The sequence below is a fragment of the Carex rostrata genome, chromosome 28, assembly GCF_964058835.1.
Source record: "Carex rostrata chromosome 28, lpCarRost1.2, whole genome shotgun sequence".
Lineage (NCBI taxonomy): Eukaryota > Viridiplantae > Streptophyta > Magnoliopsida > Poales > Cyperaceae > Carex > Carex rostrata.
This window is the reverse complement of record NC_135945.1, coordinates 6555155-6579175: the sequence shown is the minus strand read 5'-3', so window position 1 is coordinate 6579175 and position 24021 is coordinate 6555155. Positions and strand designations below refer to the sequence as shown.

Sequence of the window (24021 nt, the reverse complement as noted above, 5' to 3'; positions counted from 1 at the left end):
GCATCAAGTTCAAAGTATATACATATACATGGCCATTCTCAATTTCTAAGTTTCTTTATATCAAAACCCTAATTCAAAATTCAACGGTTCAAATGTTCGGTTTATTCCGATAACACGAATCGAAACGAATACCAAGTTATAACTCGATTAATTCCAACCAAATTTGAGTTTCACATCAACACATACCAAATCGACAAATCTCAAATCTCGATACAAACCCTAAATCACAAATCAATGTTTCACAAAAGAATTTAAATTCAATTAGCAAATTTCAAGAGATTATCGAGTTATAACCGTTCAATTCAAACTTTCGTTTCGATTTTCGAATAATAACTCAACGAATCAAAATCTAGGGTTTCTCAAGAGAGGAAATCAATAGAATTTTACCAATTGGAAGTAGTAGAAGGATTAATTGTCGTCGATTCGGTTCAGATCTCGAGTTTCCGAGCGATTCGCGTACACAAACCCTAGCTTCCCTCTTTCTCTCTTTGGTTCGCCACACACACCCACACTCACGCATGCACACATAAAATCGGGAGAGAAATGGAATGGGACGGTGAAGAAGGAAAAGAAAATTAATAGGTCTTTGGTATTTTTGCACATAAGTCCCTCAAAATTTTGAATATCACAAAACATGCATATTTTGCACTTAAACCCCTCATACTTATTTTTATTATACTTTTTCTTATAATGTTACATTTCTCCCCCCCTTAAATTAAAGTTCAGTCTGCTGAACTTGATTACGTACCTGAATCGTCGAATAACTCTGGATATTTTTCTCGGATACTCTCCTCGAGTTCCCACGTTGCTTCCTTATCGGAATGCCGTCCCCATTTAACTAACACGAGCCTGATCACCTTACTTCGAAGCCGTTGTTCTTTTCGGTCCAATATCTGCATTGGTTCTTCTTGATAGGTCAGATCATCTTGCACGTGTAAACCCGAATGATCAATACAATGCGATGGATCTCGCACATATCGGCGCAACTGTGAAACATGAAATACCGGATGAACCCGGTCCAGCGCTGGTGGTAGCGCAAGCTCGTATGCTACCGGCCCAACTCGTCGCAAAATCTGAAACGGCCCAATGTATCGGGGACTCAACTTGCCCGAAACACCAAATCGATGCACGCCTCTGACAGGCGAAACTCGAAGCCATACATGATTACTTTCTTGGAATTCCAACGGTCTTCGATGAATATCAGCGTATTTCCTTTGTCTCTCTTGAGCCGACTTGAGCCGACTCAGAACCATCTTCATTTTCTCAGAAATTTCTTCTAACATTTGCGGCCCTGTAGGTGGATATGTACCCACTGGTCCCCACCACAGCGGAGTACGACACTGCTGCCCTGTCAGCGCCTCTTGCGGTGACATACCAATACTCGAATGATAACTGTTGTTATACGCAAACTCCACCAGATACAAATGATCAACCCACGAACCTTGTAAACTTAGCGCGCAGGAGCGCAACATGTCTTCCATTGTCTGAATAGTGCGCTCAGACTGACCGTCAGTCTGCGGATGGTGCGCGGTGCTGAATCTCAACTTGGTACCCATTGTCTCTTGAAAACTCTCCCAGAAATGAGAAGTAAATCGAGGATCTCGGTCAGAAATGATATTGCGCGAGCAACCATGGTATTTAAACTGATATTTCAGAAACAATTCCGCCAATTCTTGCCCAGATGTCTCAATTCGAAGCGGAATGAAATGCGCTATCTTCGTCAGCCGATCCACAATTACCCAAACGGTATTATACCTTCCAACCGTCCTCGGAAATCCACTTACGAAATCCATTGTGATTGATTCAAATTTCCTTGTAGGTATCTCCAGAGGTCTTAGCAATCCTGCTTTTCTCTGCCGATCCGCTTTAACTTGCTGACATATTTGGCATTTTTCAACGTACCTTTGCACTTCTCGCTTCATTTTAGGCCACCAAAAATACTTCTTTAGATCTTGATACATTTTTACTTCTCCCGGATGGATAGCGTATCCCGAATCGTGCGCCTCTGACAAAATCAGATCTTTCAATTCTGAATCACTTGGTACACAGATGCGATCGTGAAACCGCAAGATGCCATCTCCTTGAATTTGAAACGGTGAATCTGCATTTGACTCATAGTGCAATTTGAATTTCTGACATCTCGGATCATTCTGTTGTGCTGCACGAATCTGTTCGTGTGACTCCGATCGGATCTCAACTGCTGCTAGCACAACCGACGCAATTGCAGTTGCGCTAGTTCCAACCTCACTTCTATTACACTTAGATGCCACTTCCAACGCTAATTCGCGCGATGCGCTAACATGTATTTTCAACCTGCGCATTTCCTCAAGAAGATGCGCTTCACTTGTAATTACCAACGCCAGGTTTACCTGACTCTTTCTGCTTAACGCATCTGCTACACTGTTCGCTTTTCCTGCATGATACTGGATATCCAAGTCGTAGTCTTTCATCAACTCTAACCACCGCCTTTGCCTCAAATTAAGCTCTTTTTGCGTGAAAATGTATTTTAGACTTTGATGATCAGTATAGATGCGGCATTTCACACCATACAGATAATGCCGCCAAATCTTTAGTGCAAATATCACCGCCGCTAATTCCAAGTCATGCGTCGGGTAGTTTTGCTCGTGCGGTCGCAATTGCCGAGATGCGTAGGCAATTACATGATCATCTTGCATCAATACGCAACCCAAACCCGATCGAGATGCATCGGTATAAACCGTGTACTCTTTATCAGCAGTCGGCATAGCAAGGACTGGCGCGGATACCAGCCGACTCTTCAATTCCTCAAAACTTTTATCTTGCGCGGTACCCCAATCGAATTTCACGCCTTTATGCAACAATTTTGTAAGTGGCGCGGCTAACCGCGAAAACCCGAGTACAAATCTCATGTAGTACCCGGCTAACCCCAGAAAGCTGCGAATTTCAGTAACTTTTTTCGGCCTCTTCCATTCAGTAACTGCCCGAATCTTTTCGGGATCCACCGCTAATCCTTCTCCGGAAACTACATGCCCCAGAAAAGTCACTTCATTTAACCAAAACTCACATTTCGAAAGCTTCGCAAATAACTGATGTTCACGCAATCTCTGCAATACTATTCGGAGATGTACCTCATGTTCTTCTCGCGACTTCGAGTATATCAGTATGTCATCAATGAAAATCACCACTGTCGAGTCCAATAGGTCGTGGAATTCTCGGTGCATCAAATCCATGAATGCTGCTGGAGCGTTCGTTAGCCCAAACGGCATGACCAAGTATTCATAATGCCCGTACCGCGTACGGAATGCTGTCTTGTCCACGTCACTCGGCCGAATCCTCAACTGATGGTACCCTGTTCTCAAATCGATCTTCGAATAAATCGAAGAACCCTGCAACTGATCAAACAGATCGTCAATCCGAGGTAACGGGTATTTGTTTTTAATTGTTACCTTGTTTAACTCGCGGTAATCAATACACAACCGCAATGTCCCGTCTTTCTTCTTGACAAATAACACAGGAGCGCCCCTAGGTGATGTGCTAGGTCTGATTAGTGGTTTGCTAAACCCGTTAGGGGTTGAACCCGTTTTGCCCGGCCCGTACCCGTTACCCGTGGTACCCGTACCCGTTGCCCGGGTACAAACGGGTAGACGGGTAGACGGGTACGGGTAATAAACGGACCGGACAACATAATTTTGAAAAAAACCCGTTGTACCCGTACCCGTCTACCCGCCAACCCGTACCCGTCTACCCGCCAACCCGTACCCGCCTACCCGTACCCATCTACCCGTACCCGTACCTGACCCGTTACAAAATTTGAATTTCAAAAATTTTTTGGCGGCACCATATAGAATTCAGATCCAGTGCAATACCTGACTTTGTAGAATGAGATCTGAGTCATCAATTTTAATTTGGCATGAATCTCAAAACGGACTCCTATATCTAAACTCCATCTGGGATGTCCTTTAACTTGGCACGAATCTCAAAGCATAAAAATTCAGAAAAAAACAGAAAGGAAAAAAAAAACCCGCCCGTACCCGGGATACCCGTACCCGTCAACCCGCAACGGGTACGGGTAATAAACGGGTAGGGTAGTGGTTTTGGGAAAACTACCCGTCTACCCGTTGCGGGTTGTACCCGTACCCGTCCTACCCGTCTACCCGCCCTACCCGTTACCCCTAACGGGTTACCTGGAACGGGTCACGGGTAACCCGTTAGCAAACCACTAGGTCTGATAAATCCGCTTTCTAACATGTCCTCAAGCTGTGATTTGAGTTCCTTTAGTTCTGCCGGTGACATTCGATACGGTGCCTTTGAAATCGGTGTTGTGCCCGGTACCAATTCGATACCAAACTCCACTTCTCGCTCAGGTGGCAACCCCACAATCTCTTCTAGAAATACATCCACAAATTCTGAAACTACCGGTATAGCACTGATCTCTGGAACTGCCGCAGCCGCATAAACCACGGCCACCAAATAAGCATCACACCCTGATTCTATTAGCCGCCTCATTTCTACGGCTGAAACACAAGTTGTTAATTTCCCAAGTTCTCTACAATTTAGAACACATGACATATCTCTTGAATTCGCAAAATGAATCCGACGGTGCGGACAATCAATAGTCGCTGCGTGCCTTGTTAACCAATCCATTCCAAGCAATACATCATACCCGGAAATATCCATAACCAGCAAATCCGTCTCGAATTCCCTCCCATCTACTTTAACTATTCGGTTTCGGCATATGGTGATTTCTTGATCAGTGGATCCGAATGGAGTTTGAACATTTAAAATTTGGTTACTTTTCTCGATTGGCCAACCCTGTTTTTCTATCAACTCCCTCGACACAATAGAATGGCTGCATCCCGTATCTATCAAACAGTACGCATCATGATCAGATATAGAGAGTATACCTGTCATGACATCAGTCTGGCCATCTCCCAGCGCAGTTGCAGCGTTGCGCGAAGTTCCAGCAATGTTAAGCGCATGCGCCGCCGCCCTGCCGTCGTTCCTGCCAATGCTGCCGGCGCTGCCAGCGCCGCTAACCCTGCCGACGCTACCGGCGCTGCTAGCCCTGCTAGCGTTAGCCCCGCTAGCTTGAAATGCGCCACGTCCGCGTCCCGTCGGCGCGCCGCGCCCAACGCTAGCGGATCCTCCCGCGCTGCTAGCACCTCGCATCCTCATAAGCGCATTCGGGCATTCCCGCGCCCAATGTCCCGCGCTGCCACACACGAAACAAGTATTAGTCTTGCGCCTACAATCAACCTCGTCGTGCGCTTGATTGCACGATCAGCACCACTGCGAAGGCATCACCGGTCTAAAACCCGGCATAGAGGTCTGTCTGAACGGGGGTCTCGGCGCCATACTCGGCCGAGGGGGTCTAACAATTGATGGTCCTCCCCTCGACCTCGACATCTGCCCACTCTGAGTCTCCTTCTGTTTTACATTTCTCTCAGTCAATTGCTCTTTCCTCCTCTTACCATGCATCTCTACCTGTTCCGCATGATCCATCATAGATTGCAACTCCGTAGCAGTCGGAGTATCAACAATTATTGAAATATTTCCATCCAAACCATCCAAGTATTGCCTATTATACCTCTCTACATCATTTCGTACATCCGAAGCATAGCGCGACAAAGCCAGAAATTCACTATTGTATTTCATCACTGGACACCCATTTTGCCTCAACTCCAAGAACTTTCTTCTCAGCGCTTCACGCTGAATATTACTCAGAAAGCGTCGATTGAACTGCTGTTCAAACCATTCCCAAGGTATCTTGGCTTCCTCCCCGACATAACTGCGTCGGGCCCCGTCCCACCAGAACCTTGCGTCACCTGCCAGTTGCTGCTCCGCTAGTTCCACATTATCTTCTTCCGGTGCACGGCATAGAACCAGCTTTGAATTAATTTGTGCCAACCATTCCTCTGCTACTGCATAACCACCGGTTCCATCAAAGTGCGGTGGGTTCAAACGCATAAATGCATCGTACAGCTTTCTGAAATCCTCAGGAGCATCTCCGTGAGCTACCGGTATTGCATCTCGCCTTTCAGCTTGGCGACCCCTCTCGTAGGCCGCAATCAATCTCTCATCCAGATTCTAATCTCTATCCGGTCCTCCCGCTCCTCCAGCTCCTCCAGCTGGCTCGATCACTAATTCCGGGTTAGGTTCAGGATTCCTCCGAGGTCTACCTCTGCCTCGGTGTGTTTCCATTTTCTGAATAAACAAAGTTAGTTTATAACATTCTATATTCTTTTCTTATTATACAATATTCGTATAATCGCGACGACCCCATTAATACGCATATCACTCTCGTATCCAAACAAGTCTGGTTCAGGTTTTAAACCATGCTCTGATACCACCAGAGGAAGACCTGTCACACCCCGAGGCCCACGAGGCATGACAGATGCTCCTGCCGTAGGCATACGATTGCCCGTATACCTACTAGGCAATTACAATATGATAGAAAGTAAAACATAACGCGCAAACAAAACCAATAAATAACATAAACATATCACAAATCCCAGCTGGTCAGGTTACAGTATACAAAACCCGTATCTCGATGGATACGCATCACAAAATGACATAGAGAATATATATATATAACCAAAACATAACTATATACATAATCTCTAATGTCACAATACCAGACAAGCTAGGCAGCGGTGAAACCAGGGCCTACCGACCTCGTGCCTCTCCCGGATCAGCCGAACCAGCACCTGAAAAATTTATCCAAAAGAGGGGATGAGAAATAAATTCTCAGTGCGATAAATTGCCACAAATCGTTCATGGACTTGCAATCACAGATTATATTCAAAAATAAAACACAAATAAAGCTCCTATCAGTTTATAACCATATATAAACAAGAATGCATAAATCCAACAACATACATCCAAATGAAATCACAATTCAGAATTGTCAAGATGAAATTCAATCACACAATATTTGGTTTAACTCGGTTTCAGAATATCTGGTAGTAACTACAAATGTTCCACCAATCTGGACCCCAATTCGTTCCCTCTCATCTGTAGGGTTACAGACACCTACAGACGGCTGCGCCAGGTAAAACCTTTTCTCATGACACTCATCTGTAGTTACAGGCCTAACCGTTTAATTAAAAGTCTGGTTTCAATTCACATCCAGAAAATCCATATAAAGCAAATTGACCATCCAAATGCATTACCCCCTGGGTAATGCCTGTGATACACAAGTCACATATAACCACCATCATAATACAAAGTCACTTGCCCCTCGTCCCAACCGGTACTGGGAACTGCCGAGGGCCAGACGATCTAAAGCTTTAGAACACTGGGCATCAAAGTCTCTGCAGAGACTTTGACAAATCCGATTTCACCCCCTGGGTAACGTCATCACGGTGGATAACAATAATACCATACCCACACCAATGGTGATATGAAGCACGGTGACTTTAATTCCAAAATCAGATCATTCAGATCAACACAATTAATAACCATACCAGCATGCAAATCAATCAGATAAAACAATTCAAGTTTCACTTTATTTGGGCAATGCAATGCATATGCAACACAATCCGATAATGCAATTCAATCAATAATCAACATGTCAATCGAAACACAGTTTAATTCTGAATATAAAATATCAAACAAGTCCAGAAACCCCGCACCTGAGTGAATCACGTGTTCGCCTAAGGTTCAGACGTTCCGAAGGATCCTGAAATCCTTTGCCTTACCGATTCAGTGCCTGACGTAACATATTAATTGATTTATTTCATGGTACAAAGGATTAGAGTTTACACAGATTTAAAATACTCAATTAGGGCAAAACTGTGCACTGGTTACGGCCCGTAATACTTGTACAGAAATCCTAATTCCTTTGGTTTTAATCGGTTCGATCGAGGCTCGATTACGGTTAATCAGTGTTACGCATTGCATCAAGTTCAAAGTATATACATATACATGGCCATTCTCAATTTCTAAGTTTCTTTATATCAAAACCCTAATTCAAAATTCAACGGTTCAAATGTTCGGTTTATTCCGATAACACGAATCGAAACGAATACCAAGTTATAACTCGATTAATTCCAACCAAATTTGAGTTTCACATCAACACATACCAAATCGACAAATCTCAAATCTCGATACAAACCCTAAATCACAAATCAATGTTTCACAAAAGAATTTAAATTCAATTAGCAAATTTCAAGAGATTATCGAGTTATAACCGTTCAATTCAAACTTTCGTTTCGATTTTCGAATAATAACTCAACGAATCAAAATCTAGGGTTTCTCAAGAGAGGAAATCAATAGAATTTTACCAATTGGAAGTAGTAGAAGGATTAATTGTCGTCGATTCGGTTCAGATCTCGAGTTTCCGAGCGATTCGCGTACACAAACCCTAGCTTCCCTCTTTCTCTCTTTGGTTCGCCACACACACGCACACTCACGCATGCACACATAAAATCGGGAGAGAAATGGAATGGGACGGTGAAGAAGGAAAAGAAAATTAATAGGTCTTTGGTATTTTTGCACATAAGTCCCTCAAAATTTTGAATATCACAAAACATGCATATTTTGCACTTAAACCCCTCATACTTATTTTTATTATACTTTTTCTTATAATGTTACAAGATCTATATCAAGGCATGTTGGAACTATAGTGCAATTATCCTTGTTTGCATATCGTAAGTTCTTTTATCAGAAAATCTCTCACAATACCTAGTGGCTTTTTGTTATAAAAAATTAAAAACAATATTTATACTCAATCAGAGCTATCCTAAAATTATTTAGTTAGTCACAAGCTAACATATTTGCAAATAAATGTAGAAGAGAAGCTAGAGAGCATCCTATCCAAGATAGTTGCTATTGTGTCCATCTTTGTTCTGTTTGTATTGACGTCAAGTTACACAGCTAGTCTCTCGTCTATATTAACAGTACAACAGATTCAACCAACAACAACCGACATCTATGATCTAAAAAATAAAGGTGAATATGTTGGATATAATGAACGGTATTTTGTGAAGGACTTGCTTCTGGAGATCGGCTTTGACAAATCAAAGATGAGAGGTTACTCCCTGGAGGAATTTGCTGGGGCCCTTGACAAAGGAAGTGCAAATGGAGGAGTTGCTGCAATTGTCGATGAAATACCCTACATCAAATTGTTCCTTGCCAAAAATTGCAAGTCATATACAATGGTTGGATCCATTTACAAGACAGCTGGGTTTGGATTCGTAAGTTTAATGTTAATTTTGTTTATTCATGTGCTACAAACTAATTGCAAGGACATACTTGCACATACAAAAAGTTCTACCCAAAATGACAACAACAACAACAACCTGTAGTCAATTAATAAGCATGTCATTGTTTCTTAGCAGATTAAAACTAAGAGTCGGTATTATTCGACACCCTAATCTTATGTACCACTAGGGAAAAACTAGAACAAAGGTGCATTTTTTTTCATGTTCACTTTGTTCATTAATCCTCATAGAATTGACACCATGCATATTTACTTTCCCGATTTCCAATTGATGGGCAGGCATTTCCCAAGGGCTCTCCACAAGTCGCTGACTTTTCTAGAGCAATTGTCAACATAACGGAGGATGACAAAATCCAAATTGATAAAAAATGGATAGGATTCTCAAACTGCTCAAGTAATGGCAGCAGCAGCACGGAGTTAAACAGCCTGAATTTTGTCAGCTTCTCGGGACTTTTTATAATGACGGGAGTTGTTTCCACAATCTGTCTACTAATATATGCAACCATGTCATTTTGTCAAAAACGGCAAAAGAATATTAATGTAGTAAGCCTTGAAACAAGCAATGATGAGATAATTGATACTGAAGCCTTGCCTTCTATGAACCAAGAGGAAGACCAAATCAGTGATGCTGTTGGCATATCACCCACTGAAAGTGACCCCGACACTTCACCAACAAATGCCAACATGATACCATGATATGATTTTACAATATAATTTATTTTTATGGGTTGTGTCAATATATAAAATTTACTTGTTTCTCTTCTTTTTATTAATTTCTTATTGTTTGCTTGAAGTCTTAAACTGATCCATATGTAATTTGCTTGGGTTAATATCATGGAAGGCTAAGCATTTATTCTAGGAATTGTGGATGTAGCCTAATACTCTTGACTAGCTACATGTACATTCAAAAATAGATCCACTAATTTAGATTGAGGCCTAAAAGAGATGTCAAATTAAAAGTACTTTATACAAGGTCGTGTATCCATGAATGACTCTAGGCAATTTAGATGATGGACCGAAAGAATAAATTTAAATGCCCGAAAAACATAAATAAACTTAGGTATTCAGAGCAACAAAACTAGTCTAAAAGGCCTTTACGGAAAATATGAGTTATCAACATGGTTTGGAAAATCAGCCGATTCTGAGTCAACTCGGTATCGGACGGGACCGGGCCGAGTTTTACTGAAGTCTCATGCCTAGGCGAGTTTTTCAGCAAAACTCGGATGAACAGTGCTTGACTAGGCCAAGTTTTCAGATTTTCCGGCCGAGTCAAGCCGAGTTACACGAAGTCAGGCCGAGTTACACCGAGTTGAGCCGATTCAGGCCGAGTCACACTAACTTGGACCGAGTGAGCTGTGCTGTCGTAGGTCGAGCAATCAACGCTGTCGGTCAAGCAATCTACTGCGCTGTGCTGTGATGTCCATTCGATTTTAATCGAAGTCCCATTCGAGTTTAATTGACGCTATCCATTTGATTTCAATCGGCGCAGAAATTTCAGTTGGAGCAGGAGTAAAAGGGAAAATTACAATCCAACCCTCCTATTTTGATCTATAGTCATTACATTGGATGAAACCAAAACTGCTCTGTTAAAATCTTTACGCTGTGGCCGAAAATACATTTAGAAAAATATTTGCCAAAAAGAGTATGGAAACAGAAACTGCTCTCTTAAATTATGTTAAAATCAAATATGGAAATGGAAACATTTAGAAAATTATGTTAAAATCAAATATGGAAATGGAAACATTTAGAAAATTATGTTAAAATCAAATATGGAAACTGCTCTGTTAAATTTTGTCCCTAAAAATATATATAAAATTAGACATTTAGAAACGCAATTGAAAGAATTTTAGAGAGCAAATACATAATTTCTACGTATGGAGTACAACTAGACTACAATTCGAGTAGTAATCCAGAATTTTCTAGCACATACAATCTATATGTTGGATATGAAGATGCTAATAATTCTTCATTTGACACTACATTAATGTCTTCATTTTTTGGCTCTGTACAACAATATCCCCATTTGTATTTTAATATAGAGGACGATGAGATGATCCAGCCAGCTCGGCATAGCTTCTGGCAATAAAAGTGTGTTATATTTGTAATGTTTGTAAAACTTTATATAATGTTTTTTTTCCTACTTTTTGGCTACAAAACAAACTTCTGCCAAAAAAATTCGAGTTACCGATCCGATTCCGGCCGATTCATCCAATTCCGATTCCACGGTCAAAAGTCCGATTCCGATTCCGAGTTTCAGAACCATAGTTATCAAGGAACTTAATGACTTTGGGTTAAAGTGGTAAGCCTCAAAAGTAGGAGACTAATTAAATCAACTTGAGCACGGTATAGAGCCACAAAAACCTTAGGATAACACCTCCTTAATTGTGACAATTCAAAATATTACGGTGAATTCATAATCCTAGAAACTCATTCTAGAAATTCATTCCATAGCATTTTCATTATCTACTGCATTCGCATAATTCAACTTGTATTTTAGGATTCAACTTGCATTTGCATAATTCAATCCGCATTTGTATAATTCAACCAACATTCGCATAATTAACCGTGCATTATTTAGGATTCAGCATGCATTTCTTGAATACACCCAAAATGTTTGGTCTATATTAATGACAATTGGTTAACCAATACTTCCAATACCTCTCTATCGTTCGACAACCCATAGTACTATGAGGTAAGGTTGTGTGCTAGTGACCAAACTGTGTTTAGAACTAAGGCTTATTTTGTTAAGCTACCAATCGTACATCAATACTAGTAAACGCATGGCTGTTATTGTTGTGCTATTTCGACAATCTTCCCAATTCACAAGTGAGGCAAGTAGAAACAAAGGCTACACATGAGTTTCCATTAGACGCGAGATGCTCTACCCCTCGCTGCTTCACTATGCTTCTAGTGGTTAATAATATCTTAGATCTAATTTAAATTACTCATGGATATTGGTACGAAGAGTGATTAAATTTAGAAATTTCATTAGAACCCTAGAACCTACCCGATTTCCGAACAATATTAGCACTTAAAACCTGAAAATATGTCAAACAACTGATAGCAGTGCAAATAAAAGAATATAATCAATAATACACAACAACCACTTTTCCTATTTACTCATCTCATGATGCCAAGAAACCATACCTATTTGTTGAGAAGTCAAAGCATCCTCAGTTTCTTCATCAATATTATCATTACCACTATTTATCAGATTTGTCACTGTGAGGTGAGCTTGCGTGCTCTGACAAACTGACCTTATCTCTGGGTTAGAACCACTTTTTGTAGGCTCTAAAACTCTTCTAAAGAGCAATGTAGTAGTTCATTGTCCTGAAATATAAAATGAAATATGAACTTAAAATTGAGGCCGACATAGAACAGTTCTGAAACCCTAGCTGGCACAAGCACCAAATTAGCATTGCTTAATTGCACATTTGAGGATGATGAAGATGCTAAATTGGGTCAAGCTGAGTCAAATTGAACAGCTAAATTTTGGTTTGTGATCACAATTTTGGGAACTTCTATAACCAAATTCAGCATAACACCAAATTGCAACAATTCCTAACGTAGCAACAAACTGATCTTTTTTGAAATAAGAATGTGCCATAGAGTTAAAAAAAAAAAGATTTTTCATAAAGAAAATTGACCAGAGAATCCCAATAACAGCAACAAAACTTTATCAGTTGAGTTTTGAGTAGCAGAACTGACCTGTTCCAATTGAGACCTTAAAATACACCTGTTTGGATCCATCTCCACTATGTAGCATTCAGCATTTCTCAATGCCTAGTAATTCAAGTATACAGAAATTAAATCAAAGTCAATATGTTCTTCACTTCTTCTAATCTAATACCAGTAAGAAAACAATTTCAAAATACCTTACATCTATACTGACTGAGCCCTGATGCAGCACACCTCTCAGCAGCCCCATCTCCAATGAAGCCTCAAGAGAGGCCTCCAACTCGAATTTAAGTTGAGGAGGGGAGTTACTTGGTAGAGAGAGAATTCGCTGTAGCGGAGAGGGAAAGCTGCAGAGCAGCAGAGGCGAGTGTGGGAGTTGGGACCGCACCTTGCTCGAATTGGAATAGGTAACAGAATATTTATGTTTAGATCCGGAACGTCCAAGAAGAATTCGCACGAATATAAAAGGGAGCCCGTGCATTCCACCTCGGACCGGATTGATCCAGATTCTGATTGGACAGTTATGATCTAAACAGAAATATTATGTTACCTCAGACCTCTTTGGTCAAGCAATAAGTTCTATCGTAGCTAGGAGAAGCGGAAAGGACTATGGGCTATAAGGGCTTGTAGTATAGACAACCTGCTCATACATGTTAGGCCTATGGGCTATCAGGCCCGTTAATCGGGCTAATTCCCCGTACGCGGTAGACCCACTTCGGCACCTCCAACGATGACTAATGGGCCAGTGACCGCGCAATATTTGTCAGCCTTGAGATATTATGCGGCGAAATCAACGAGTCAAATTAGTACCTATATTGAATTTGTGCGCTCTTCTACTCTCCGATATAAGATTGACATAATATTTGAGTTTAGATCCGGATCGTAGTCTGGATCATTTATTAAGAAAAGTCGACTATTTTAAATCGAATTGTAAGATTAAAATGAACAGACTAATTAAAGCCACACAAGAATAATCAATAAATTTTAAATTATATATTGAGAAAAACATCAACCAACAACCCCGATCCATCGATCTCTACCAAAATTGTGGGCCACTGATAAGAATCGTTCTAAGTCACGAAACAATTCATTTATGGTTTAGGCTTCCGCACTTATTCGTTTGAGATTATCTAAATATATATTATAAAATACGCTTATATAAAAACTTCATCACCATATAATTATAATTCACTTTTGCATTTTCAAAGTTCAAACAGTCAATCCGAACCGTTCAACATGATCTCCGTATTAAAATCTTTTTTTTTTTAATTTGTTTATTATTTTTAGGATAATGTAGAAAATTCATTATTTTTAGGATAATTCAGAAAATTTTGGACCATATAAACAATAATTTTCTACCTATCTAAAAAAGTAAAAAAATAAAAAAAATGTAAAATTTGTTTTCTAAGTACATTTTAATATAGATATTATGTTGAATGATTCGGATCGACTGTTTGGACTTAGAAAATACAAAAATAATCTATCCGCATATCATGTTGAAGTGGCTATATAAACGTATTATCAAGACTCATTATAAATAAAGAAACATGATGATTCAAATCAAGATTATATGGGTTAGTGTTAAAGGCACAGGTACTCTATTGTGGCAAAGAAAATGTCCTCTTCGTAAAAAAGATAAGGCACATGTTTTCTGACATTGAAGATTATGAGTTCAAAATTGAATAAAAGAAATATCTTGTTATAATTAAAAAAGTTTTAGAGTGAGTCTATGGTACTATGCATATCACGAGTTTGTTACTGTGCTACGGCTCTATATTCGAGTTTTCAAATCCTAACGGTCGATCCGAACCGTTCATCTTGTTCTTCATATTAATATGTGTTTGGAGACCAATTTTACATTTTTTGAAATTTTTTTACTATTTTTTTAGATTTATTGAAAATCACTGTTTTTGGATGATCCAGAATTTTCAGATCAAGTGATTTTCTAAATATCTAAAAAAATAGTAAAAAATTTTCAAAAAATAAAAAATTTGGTCTCCAAACACATATTAATATGGATAACAAGATGAATGGTTCGGATCGACTGTTAGGATTTGAAAACTCGAATATAGAGCCGTAGCACAGTAACAAACTCGTGATATGCATAGTACCATAGACTCACTCAAAGTTTTAAATTTTTTATATTGACCTCCAACTCATTCATTCAATAAATCGAGATCATTTTTTCTGATATCCCATGAAAAAAAGGAGGAAATTAATATGCCACAACAATATTATATCGGATAGGTTGGGTTTGTTAGAATAATTTTTTGAGTGATCCCTAACATGCTTAGGCCCCATAGAATAGATTAATTTTCAATGATGCTTCCGTGCATTTTGATCTTGTTTCCGTGCATTTGGTATTACCTTTGCTAATATTAAAATATTTGTTTCTAGGATGTGGAATAAATACTTTGATTTTTTACATTTTTGAAGTTCAAAAGGTGGATCTAAACAATACAACATTCAATCTATAATAAAATATGATTGGAGACTAAATTTTACAGTTTTTAAATTCTTTTACTATTTATTAAATCAGATTTAAAATTGCTATTTTTTAATCATTCTTAAATTGTTCACTGTTTATTAAAATCAACAATTTTAAAAATGTTTAATAAATAGTAAAAAAATTCCAAAAAATGTAAAATTTGGTCTCCATGCACATTTTAATATAAAGATCACATCTATCTGTTTTGGACTTAGAAAATTGAAGAACCAATTGGTTGCATCACAGCTTCTATATCTATCTATCTACATATCTGTGTGTGTAGAGATTGGCTAATATTAAAACATTTGTTCTATTAATAATATTAAAAAATATATATATGTGGCACTAATGGGTTCCAAAATTATCAATTATTATTAGAATGAACTTTAATTAGTAATTTGAGTAATGGTTGGAGGTAACTTTAATTAGTACTTTGGTCACATTTTCGGCTTGAATTCTACATATTGTCTAGAATCGTTGAATGCCACACGGGTTAATGGCCAAGATTTGGGAGTAATTTGAAGTCATTTTTGACCTAGCTATTATTGGAAGATGTGCATATGCAACTTCACTATTTATTCCTCAAGTCATCTAATGCCTCCTTAATTAGGTCTCACTGTGGTTTTAATTTCGCACCTATTATTTTGGGGTGCTGATATTGCAACCAACATTTTTATTATGGACACAATAAATTTGAATTTTTATATGTTTTGAATAAATATTATGTATGTGTCCCTACTCTCTTTAACTTGTATTCATATATATTAAATTAAAACATTTCCTTACAGAAAAGTTTCTCTATTTCTTTGAAAACAAATTGTATAGAAATTTCTAACGGTATATGTTTCTCAATTTTTTTTTTTTTTTGGTATTCCATGAAAAAAGAGAGAAAATAACTATATATAACACAATAATGTTGCATCAGACATTTTTGTTTTTTTTGTAGTACACTTTTATTTTACTATAATTTATAAGTATTTATTGAGTGATCCCTAAAATGATTAGGTCTTTAATATAGATAAGTTGGACTTCAATAAAAAAAAATAACATATTTTGATAATTTTGACAATATATTTCGAAATAATTTTATAAAAGATAAATAAATAATAAATATAAAGATTTATTGTTGAACTGATGAACTATTTATGTGTCAAATATCATGCAATTTTAGTACAGTCAATTGATATCATATATACAAACTAAACGGCAAAGGACGATGATAGTAGTATCACGTGTGGTGTAATATTGATTTGATAATCAATCATATATTGTTAAATATAAACCATTGCAAGCGTCAAGTCATTTAATAAACAGTAAAATTTGTATTAAAATCCTATCAATTTTATATGCATCATATAAATATAACTTTAATCACTTTTTAAATGTATGATCCTAAAATTATCGGTAAATTTTGCTGGAGGTCACTAAACTGTCCTTTGTCACGAATTGGCCGCTCAACTTTGAATTAATTCCTGTCCTTCAAAAAAAAACTTTGAATTAATTCCAATCAAGTCACCTTATAACTTTTTCATTCAAAAAATTAATAGGACAAATCAATTCATGACAAAGGACAAAGTTTAGTGACCTCCAACGAATTTTACCCTAAAATTATATATTATTTTTTACCCCAATCTGGTTTGCAATTATATGACTGAATGATCTGGTATCCTATTTTTTTGTTTTTTATCACAAACACACACATATTTATGGAAAACGAAATTTTACTCTTTTTAGTTTTTTGTGTGCTATTTTTTGGATTTTCTAAAATGACTTTTTTAACCATCTTAAAATCAGGAAAATAGTTATTAAAATTTGATTTCCTATAAAATATTAATATCTAGTTTAAATTAAATCATTTGGACCGATGCTAAAGTTTGCATGTTTAGTATGTGTTTAGATAGTGAAATGACTAAAATAATGGTGTTATGTTAATATTGTGTCGCTATAGTTCCATAGTTTCAATAATCTAAAAACAATATAGTACTGTTGCTATAATGTTATTATAGTGTATTATTTAGATTGAATGCACTAAGTCAGGTTGTTTTCTTTTGTTTTGAAGAAAATAAAATAAAACTTCGGATCGAAACTCTGCTTGTTGTAGTTACTATTTAATAATTTTAGTCGGTTTTCATTAGAAATTCTATGGTCACACTTTTAGTTTGAATTTTACGTGGTCTAGAGTTGTCCAAATGCCACACAGTTTGGTTAAGAATTAGACTCATCATTTTCGACTTGACGACTTATTCCAAGTTTTGAATGCAACTGGACGACTGGACGACTTGACGACTTATTCCAAGTTATGAATTAATGCAACTTGAATTAATGCAACTTGATGACTTATTCCAAGTTATGAATGGTACATCAGATCAAGTGATTTTCTACCTATCTAAAAATAGTAAAAAAATTCTAAAAAATATAAAATTTGGTTTACAAGTATATATTCATATGGAAATCATATTGAACGGTTTGGACCAACCTTTAGAATTTTGAAAACTCAAATATTGAGTCGTTGCACGGAGGCCCTCTATGCTAAGCGTAGCATATTAGCATTTTTCTATATATATATATATATATAGAGTAAGGCTTGGGTGCTATGGATAGCATAGAGACCTTCTGTGCTACGGCTTAATATTCGAGTTTTCAAAATCCAAACGGTCGATCCTAACCGTTCATCTTGTTCTCCATATTAATATGTGTTTGGAGACCAAATTTTACATTTTTCAAAGAGATGATCCAAACCACTCAATATGATCTCTATGTTGAAATGTGCTAGGACCAAATTTTACATTTTTTGAAAATTATTTACTAATATTTTAAAATCATTGTTTTAAAGGCCTGATCTTAAAATTATATATTATATATTTTTTACCCTAATCAGGTTTGCAATTATATAACTAAACGATCTGGTATACTATATATTTTTTTTATCACAAACACACACAATTATGGAAAACGAAGTTTTATTATTATTAGTATTTTGTTTGCTATTTTTTAGATTTTTTAAAAATAAATTTTTTAATCATCTTCAAAATCTGGAAGTTATATAGTAAAATAAATTAGAATATTATAATTTGATTTCCTATAAAATTTTAATATCTCGTTTAAATTAAATCATTGAACCGATGGTAAAGTCTGTTATTTTTTTTTTCAAGGAAATGCGGAAAGTGTGCTTGTTTTAGTACTTAATAATTTTAGTCGGCAACTTAATTTTAATTAGTAATTATATGGTTACAATTTTAGTTTGAATTCTACGCGCGTGTTCTAGACTATTCAAATGCCCACACGGTTTGATCAAGAATTAGAGTCATTTTCGACGTCATAGTCATTAATAATTCCAAGTTATGAATTAATGCAACGTGACTTATTCCTGATCAAGACATCTAATGCTTCCGTAGATTTAATTGTGGTTCACTAGTATTCCTGATCAAGACATCTATATATTCCTGATCAAGGTCATTAATAATTATGGCCACACGGTTTGTATGTTTAACAGCCGAGAAAACTAATATTTCCGTTGGTTTCTAATTTCTAACCGATCGCGTTGGAACTTAACGCTATTGACTCATACCGATAGCGTATGGATACATATTTTCTATCGGGGCGATAAGCAACAGTTCGGATCCCGATGGTGGATAGCAATTTCAACCGATAGCAAAGTGTTTTTCTCTAGTAGACAATTACAGAAAAAGTTGACGTGTCAAAGACAAGATTATTTTTTGTTGTATCCATCCAAGAAAAAAAGATGAAATAAATATACCACAATAAATGTTGGAGTAGATAGTTTGCCTCTTTGTGATATAATTTTCTAGACTGAAAACTATGTTAATATACACAACACAAATTGGTCCGTACTATGAAGTAATTAAAACAATAGTTAAAAGTGATCTATTCCGAAAACAATAATTGTCTACCTATAAAAATGACTTTTGTAATAAATTATATAGGAAGCAATTACCATACTAATTAATGGATGAATTTAGTTATCAACTTATTAGTGATCACTGATCGCTGCACTAACCTGAGGAGCATTCCATGCACTTAACCATTTCAATTTGTTTCTTAACTAGCAAGGTCCAAAATTGATTTTTAACTTAACAAATTGTGGTTCAACTATGTTTATTGGATAGTCATCCACTTCAAATTTTAATTTGATGATGCAATCATCACCATTCTTCAATGGAATAATAGCTACAATCCGAAACGTCAAGAACTGAATTACTAGGCAATTATGTCAAGTAAACTTATGGTGTCATTTTTTCCATGATTTGTCAAAGTAAACTCATGGTGTCATTTTTTCCTTGATTTGTTAAAGTAAACCCATGAAGTCATGTGCAGCCATGCTATAAAGAGAGAACATAAAGAGAAGTGTACTGTGCATAAAAATGGGGAAACCAAACAAACTTATGTTTCTTCTCTTTCTTATCATAGTTTCAGTAGTTACAGGTAAAAATTCGAACAGAAACATCTCAGTAGGAGTTATACTCGATTTGGACACCCTTGAGGGCAAAATGGCTCGAACAAGCATTGAGATGGCTGTGCAAGATTTCTACACTATACATTCGAATTATAGTACCAGACTTGTGCTTGATATCAGAGATTCCCACCAGGACAATGTCAAGGCTACATTAGCAGGTGACTGATCAAATTATTAAACTGTAGTAATTATTATTGATTGTGCAAAGTACTCAACTTGAACCAAATCCCACTGTAATTGTTTTACTCTTTCTAGATTAACAAACCTACAGTAGATCTCTTTTCTTTTATTTTTATTTTTTACCCCCTTACCCTTAAATTCCGGTCTAAAAAGTAAAAACTTCAATCTTCTTGCAGCACTAGACTTGCTAGAAAACAATAAGACTGAAGTCATCATTGGACCTCAGAAATCCTCACAAGCTGCCATTGTCTCTGAAATCGGTAACACCAGTCAGGTGCCAGTAGTTTCATTCTCAGCTACCAGCCCCACTCTTGCTTTCATGCATCTGCCCTACTTTATTAGGACAACCATAAATGATGCGGCTCAAATAAAAACTATTACCTCACTCATCAAAGCCTATGGATGGCGAGAGGTAGTTACAATCTATGAAGATACTGAATTTGGATGGGGCATTCTCCCCTTCCTTGCTAATGCCCTTGAAAAGATCAATGTGCATATCCCTTACCGCAGTTCAATATCAAAATTGTCAACGGATGACCAAATCAAGCTAGAACTCTACAAATTACAGACCATGCAAACTAGGGTTTTTGTTGTACACATGTCATCTTCCTTGGGCTCTAACCTATTTTTGATGGCTAAAGAAGTAGGGATGATGGGTGAAGGGTATGTATGGATTATGACAGATGGTGTGACAAACATGGTCTATTCCTTTAATGAAAGTGTTACCAGTGCAATGAAGGGGGCTCTAGGTGTACGGCCATATATACCCAAGACTGACAAGTTGAATTACTTCACAATTAGATGGAAAAGGAGATTCCATGAAGACAATCCCCAAGAAATGTCTAGTAAACCTAGCATCTATGCATTATGGGCTTACGATACCATCTATGCAGTAGCAATGGCCGTAGAAAGAGTAGGGGTTCAAAACACCAAATTTGATAACTCTACCACTCCTCCGCCACTCCATTCCTCTTCCAATGGACCATGGCTTCTCGAAGAGATCACAAATATCAAGTTTCAAGGATTGAGTGGCAACTTTGAGCTAATAAACAGAGAGTTGCAGTATTCTTCGTTCGAAATAATTAACATTGTTGGAGCCGTAAGAGAAGTTGGATACTGGACAGAAGAACAAGGATTATCAAGGGTATTAGATGAAAGCAATAAGAAGAACTATTCAACATCAAAAGAAGATTTAAATCCTGTCATTTGGCCAGGGGAAACAATTGTTTTACCCAAGGGTTGGGAAATCCCACTCAGCGGGACAAAATTACGTGTTGGAGTAAAAATGAGTTCATATCCTGAGTTCATTAAGTGGGAGATAGACCCTGAGACAAAAGCAACAAGAGCAAGTGGATACTCGGTTGATGTGTTTGAAGCAGCTGTAAAGCGATTGCCTTATGCACTCCCATTCGAGTATCAACATTTTGGAGGAGCGACTGAGAATAACTCACTCACCTACAACGAATTTGTCTATCAAGTTTTTCTTGGGGTATGTATCTCCTTATGATATAGCTTAATAATTTTTCTCAAAATTAATATGATCGTAATCAAGCAACAAATGCTATTAATGAAGTTAAATATGGTTGATGTTTTTTATAACTAATGTATTTCACATCTCTGTAGTTAAGATTTTTTTCCCTGGATAAGAGTAAATCCATTTGAAAACTTAAATTTGTTCATCCTACTATGTTTCAACTCTCATGCAATGCATATTTGAGGTATTACATTTAAGTACTTACTGATAATGACATTTTGCCAATAATTTTTAACCAAGCAACAACATGTATATATATATCTGTGCTCCATCTGTCCATCATGCATTATTTTTGTAATTACTTGCTATAAAAGTTGACCTTTATTTTGAACTTTTCCCACTTCTTTTGATCTATGATATTCAATACTTGATAACACCAAATATATTTTGACTAAACAAATTGCTGTCTTGCAGAAATATGACATAGTTATAGGGGACATTACAATAAGGTACAACCGTACACTCTATGCTGACTTTTCAATGCCATACACCGAATCAGGAGTAGCCATGATTGTGAGAACCAAGCAAGCTGAAAATAAAAACACATTTATATTCTTACAGCCATTATCTTTTGATCTATGGTTGGGTACCTTTGCATTTCTCATCTGCACTGGCATCACCATATGGATATTGGAGCCAAAAATGAGGGCCCCCCTGAAGAGATCTGTATCAAGGCATGTTGGAACTATAATGCAGTTATCCTTGTTCGCATATCGTAAGTTCTTTTATCAAAAAATCTTCACAATACCTAGAGTGGCTTTTTGTTATAAAACAAAATTTATATTCAATCAGAGCTATCCGAAAATTATTTAGTTAGTCACAAGCTAACATATTTGCAAATAAATATAGAAGAGAAGCTAGAGAGCATCCTATCCAAGATAGTTGCTATTGTGTCTATCTTTGTTCTGCTTATATTGACGTCAAGCTACACAGCTAGTCTCTCGTCGATGTTAACAGTACAACAGCTTCAACCAACAGCAACCGACATCTATGACTTAAAAAATAAAGGTGAGTATGTTGGATATAATAAACATTATTTTGTGGAGGGCTTGCTTCTGGAGATCGGCTTTGACAAATCAAAGATGAGAGGTTACTCCCCAGAGGAATTTGCTGGGGCCCTTGACAAAGGAAGTGTAAATGGAGGAGTTGCTGCAATCGTCGATGAAATACCCTACATCAAGTTGTTCCTTGCCAAAGCCAAAAATTGCGAGTCATATACAATGGTTGGACCCATTTACAAGACAGCTGGGTTTGGATTCGTAAGTTTAACCTTAATTTTGTTTATTCATATGCTACAAACTAATTGCAAGGACATACTTACACATACAAAATGTTCTACCCAAAATGATAACAACAACCTGTAGATTGGTATTATTTAACACCATAATCTTATGTACCAATAGGTAAAAACTAAAACAAAGGAGCATTCTTTTCATGTTCACTTTGTTCATTAATCTTAATAGTATGGACACCATGCATATTTACTTTTGATATTCCAAATTGATGGACAGGCTTTTCCCAAGGGCTCTCCACTAGTTGCTGACATTTCGAGAGCAATCCTCAACATAACGGATGGGGATGAAATAAACCAAATTCAGAAGAAATGGATAGGAGACTCAAACTGCCTGAACAGTGGCAGCATCACCATGGAGTCAAACACCCTGAACTTTCTCAGCTTTAGGGGACTTTTTATCATCACAGGAGTTGTTTCAACAATCTGTATAATAATATATGCAACCAAGTCATTTTGTAAAAACCGGCAAAAGAATACTAATGTAGTGAGCTTTGAAACTAGCACTGATGATAAAATTGATGTTGAAGCCTTACCTGCTATGAAAGAGCAAGACCAAGCAGTGATGCTTCTGGCATATTACCTGCTGAAAGTGACACTGACACTTCACCAACAAATGCCAACATGATATCATGATCTGAATTTTCAATAGAAGTTTTTAATCAGCCATGTAATTTATAGAAGCTTCGGGCATTTTCTTTTGTAGTTGGTGGTAGTCGATAGGTAGCAGTAATCTGGTAGATAGTTAGCTAGTATGTTCTAATGCAATAGATACATATCTGAATTTTTCAGATGCATACTAATCATTAGCCAGCCTATAAAAACTATATACAGTAATTTAACTTTGTTTCTTTTTAAACTTAGAGAATCAAAGAAGTTACAAAATATACTAGTCATCTCTCTCCTCCAATAACGCCCCCTCACTGTCAGAATAAATCATGTTTTTCATCAGTTTCCCAGGATGCAATGGATGAACATGAAAAGTACATTTCAGCACCATCCAACTGTGCAAAGGTGACTGCTACTGGTTAATAAAGCAGACTAGTATGGACTATGGAGTCTAGTATCTTGGTTAGATCTTAGATGTATAATAAACTAATTAGATTTCCCTTTGAACTATTTGCCATTCTTCAAGTGGAAGAGAGATTACCTGACATTGACTGATATATATTAA

General features: G+C 37.1%; 3 protein-coding genes across 4 annotated transcripts; 2 read left to right on the top strand and 1 right to left on the bottom strand.

The window, feature by feature from the left end:
* Positions 1-8581: 8581 nt before the first annotated feature.
* LOC144545790 (glutamate receptor 2.5-like) lies at positions 8582-10130 on the top strand. Its single transcript, XM_078294359.1, has 3 exons — positions 8582-8630; positions 8773-9176; positions 9482-10130. Exons 2-3 carry the CDS (start codon positions 9006-9008, stop codon positions 9896-9898), a joined length of 588 nt encoding a protein of 195 aa, XP_078150485.1. The 5' UTR covers positions 8582-8630; positions 8773-9005; the 3' UTR covers positions 9899-10130.
* A 1602-nt stretch (positions 10131-11732) lies between these two features.
* Positions 11733-13361, bottom strand: LOC144545700 (uncharacterized). The gene is made up of 3 exons (XM_078294249.1): positions 13083-13361; positions 12911-12985; positions 11733-12532 (listed from the first exon to the last, which is right to left on the bottom strand). Exons 1-3 carry the CDS (start codon positions 13359-13361, stop codon positions 12494-12496), a joined length of 393 nt encoding a protein of 130 aa, XP_078150375.1. The 3' UTR covers positions 11733-12493.
* Positions 13362-19722: 6361 nt separating this feature from the next.
* On the top strand, positions 19723-23686 carry LOC144545781 (glutamate receptor 2.8-like). 2 transcript variants are annotated; one of them, XM_078294346.1, is made up of 5 exons: positions 19723-20000; positions 20199-21511; positions 22118-22271; positions 22406-22815; positions 23068-23686. In XM_078294346.1, exons 1-5 carry the CDS (start codon positions 19751-19753, stop codon positions 23473-23475), a joined length of 2535 nt encoding a protein of 844 aa, XP_078150472.1. In that variant the 5' UTR covers positions 19723-19750; the 3' UTR covers positions 23476-23686. The 2 variants fall into 2 exon arrangements, with proteins under 2 accessions (XP_078150472.1, XP_078150471.1); XM_078294345.1 differs by having other exon boundaries at positions 21971-22271; positions 23068-23685.
* The last annotated feature ends 335 nt before the right edge of the window (positions 23687-24021 follow it).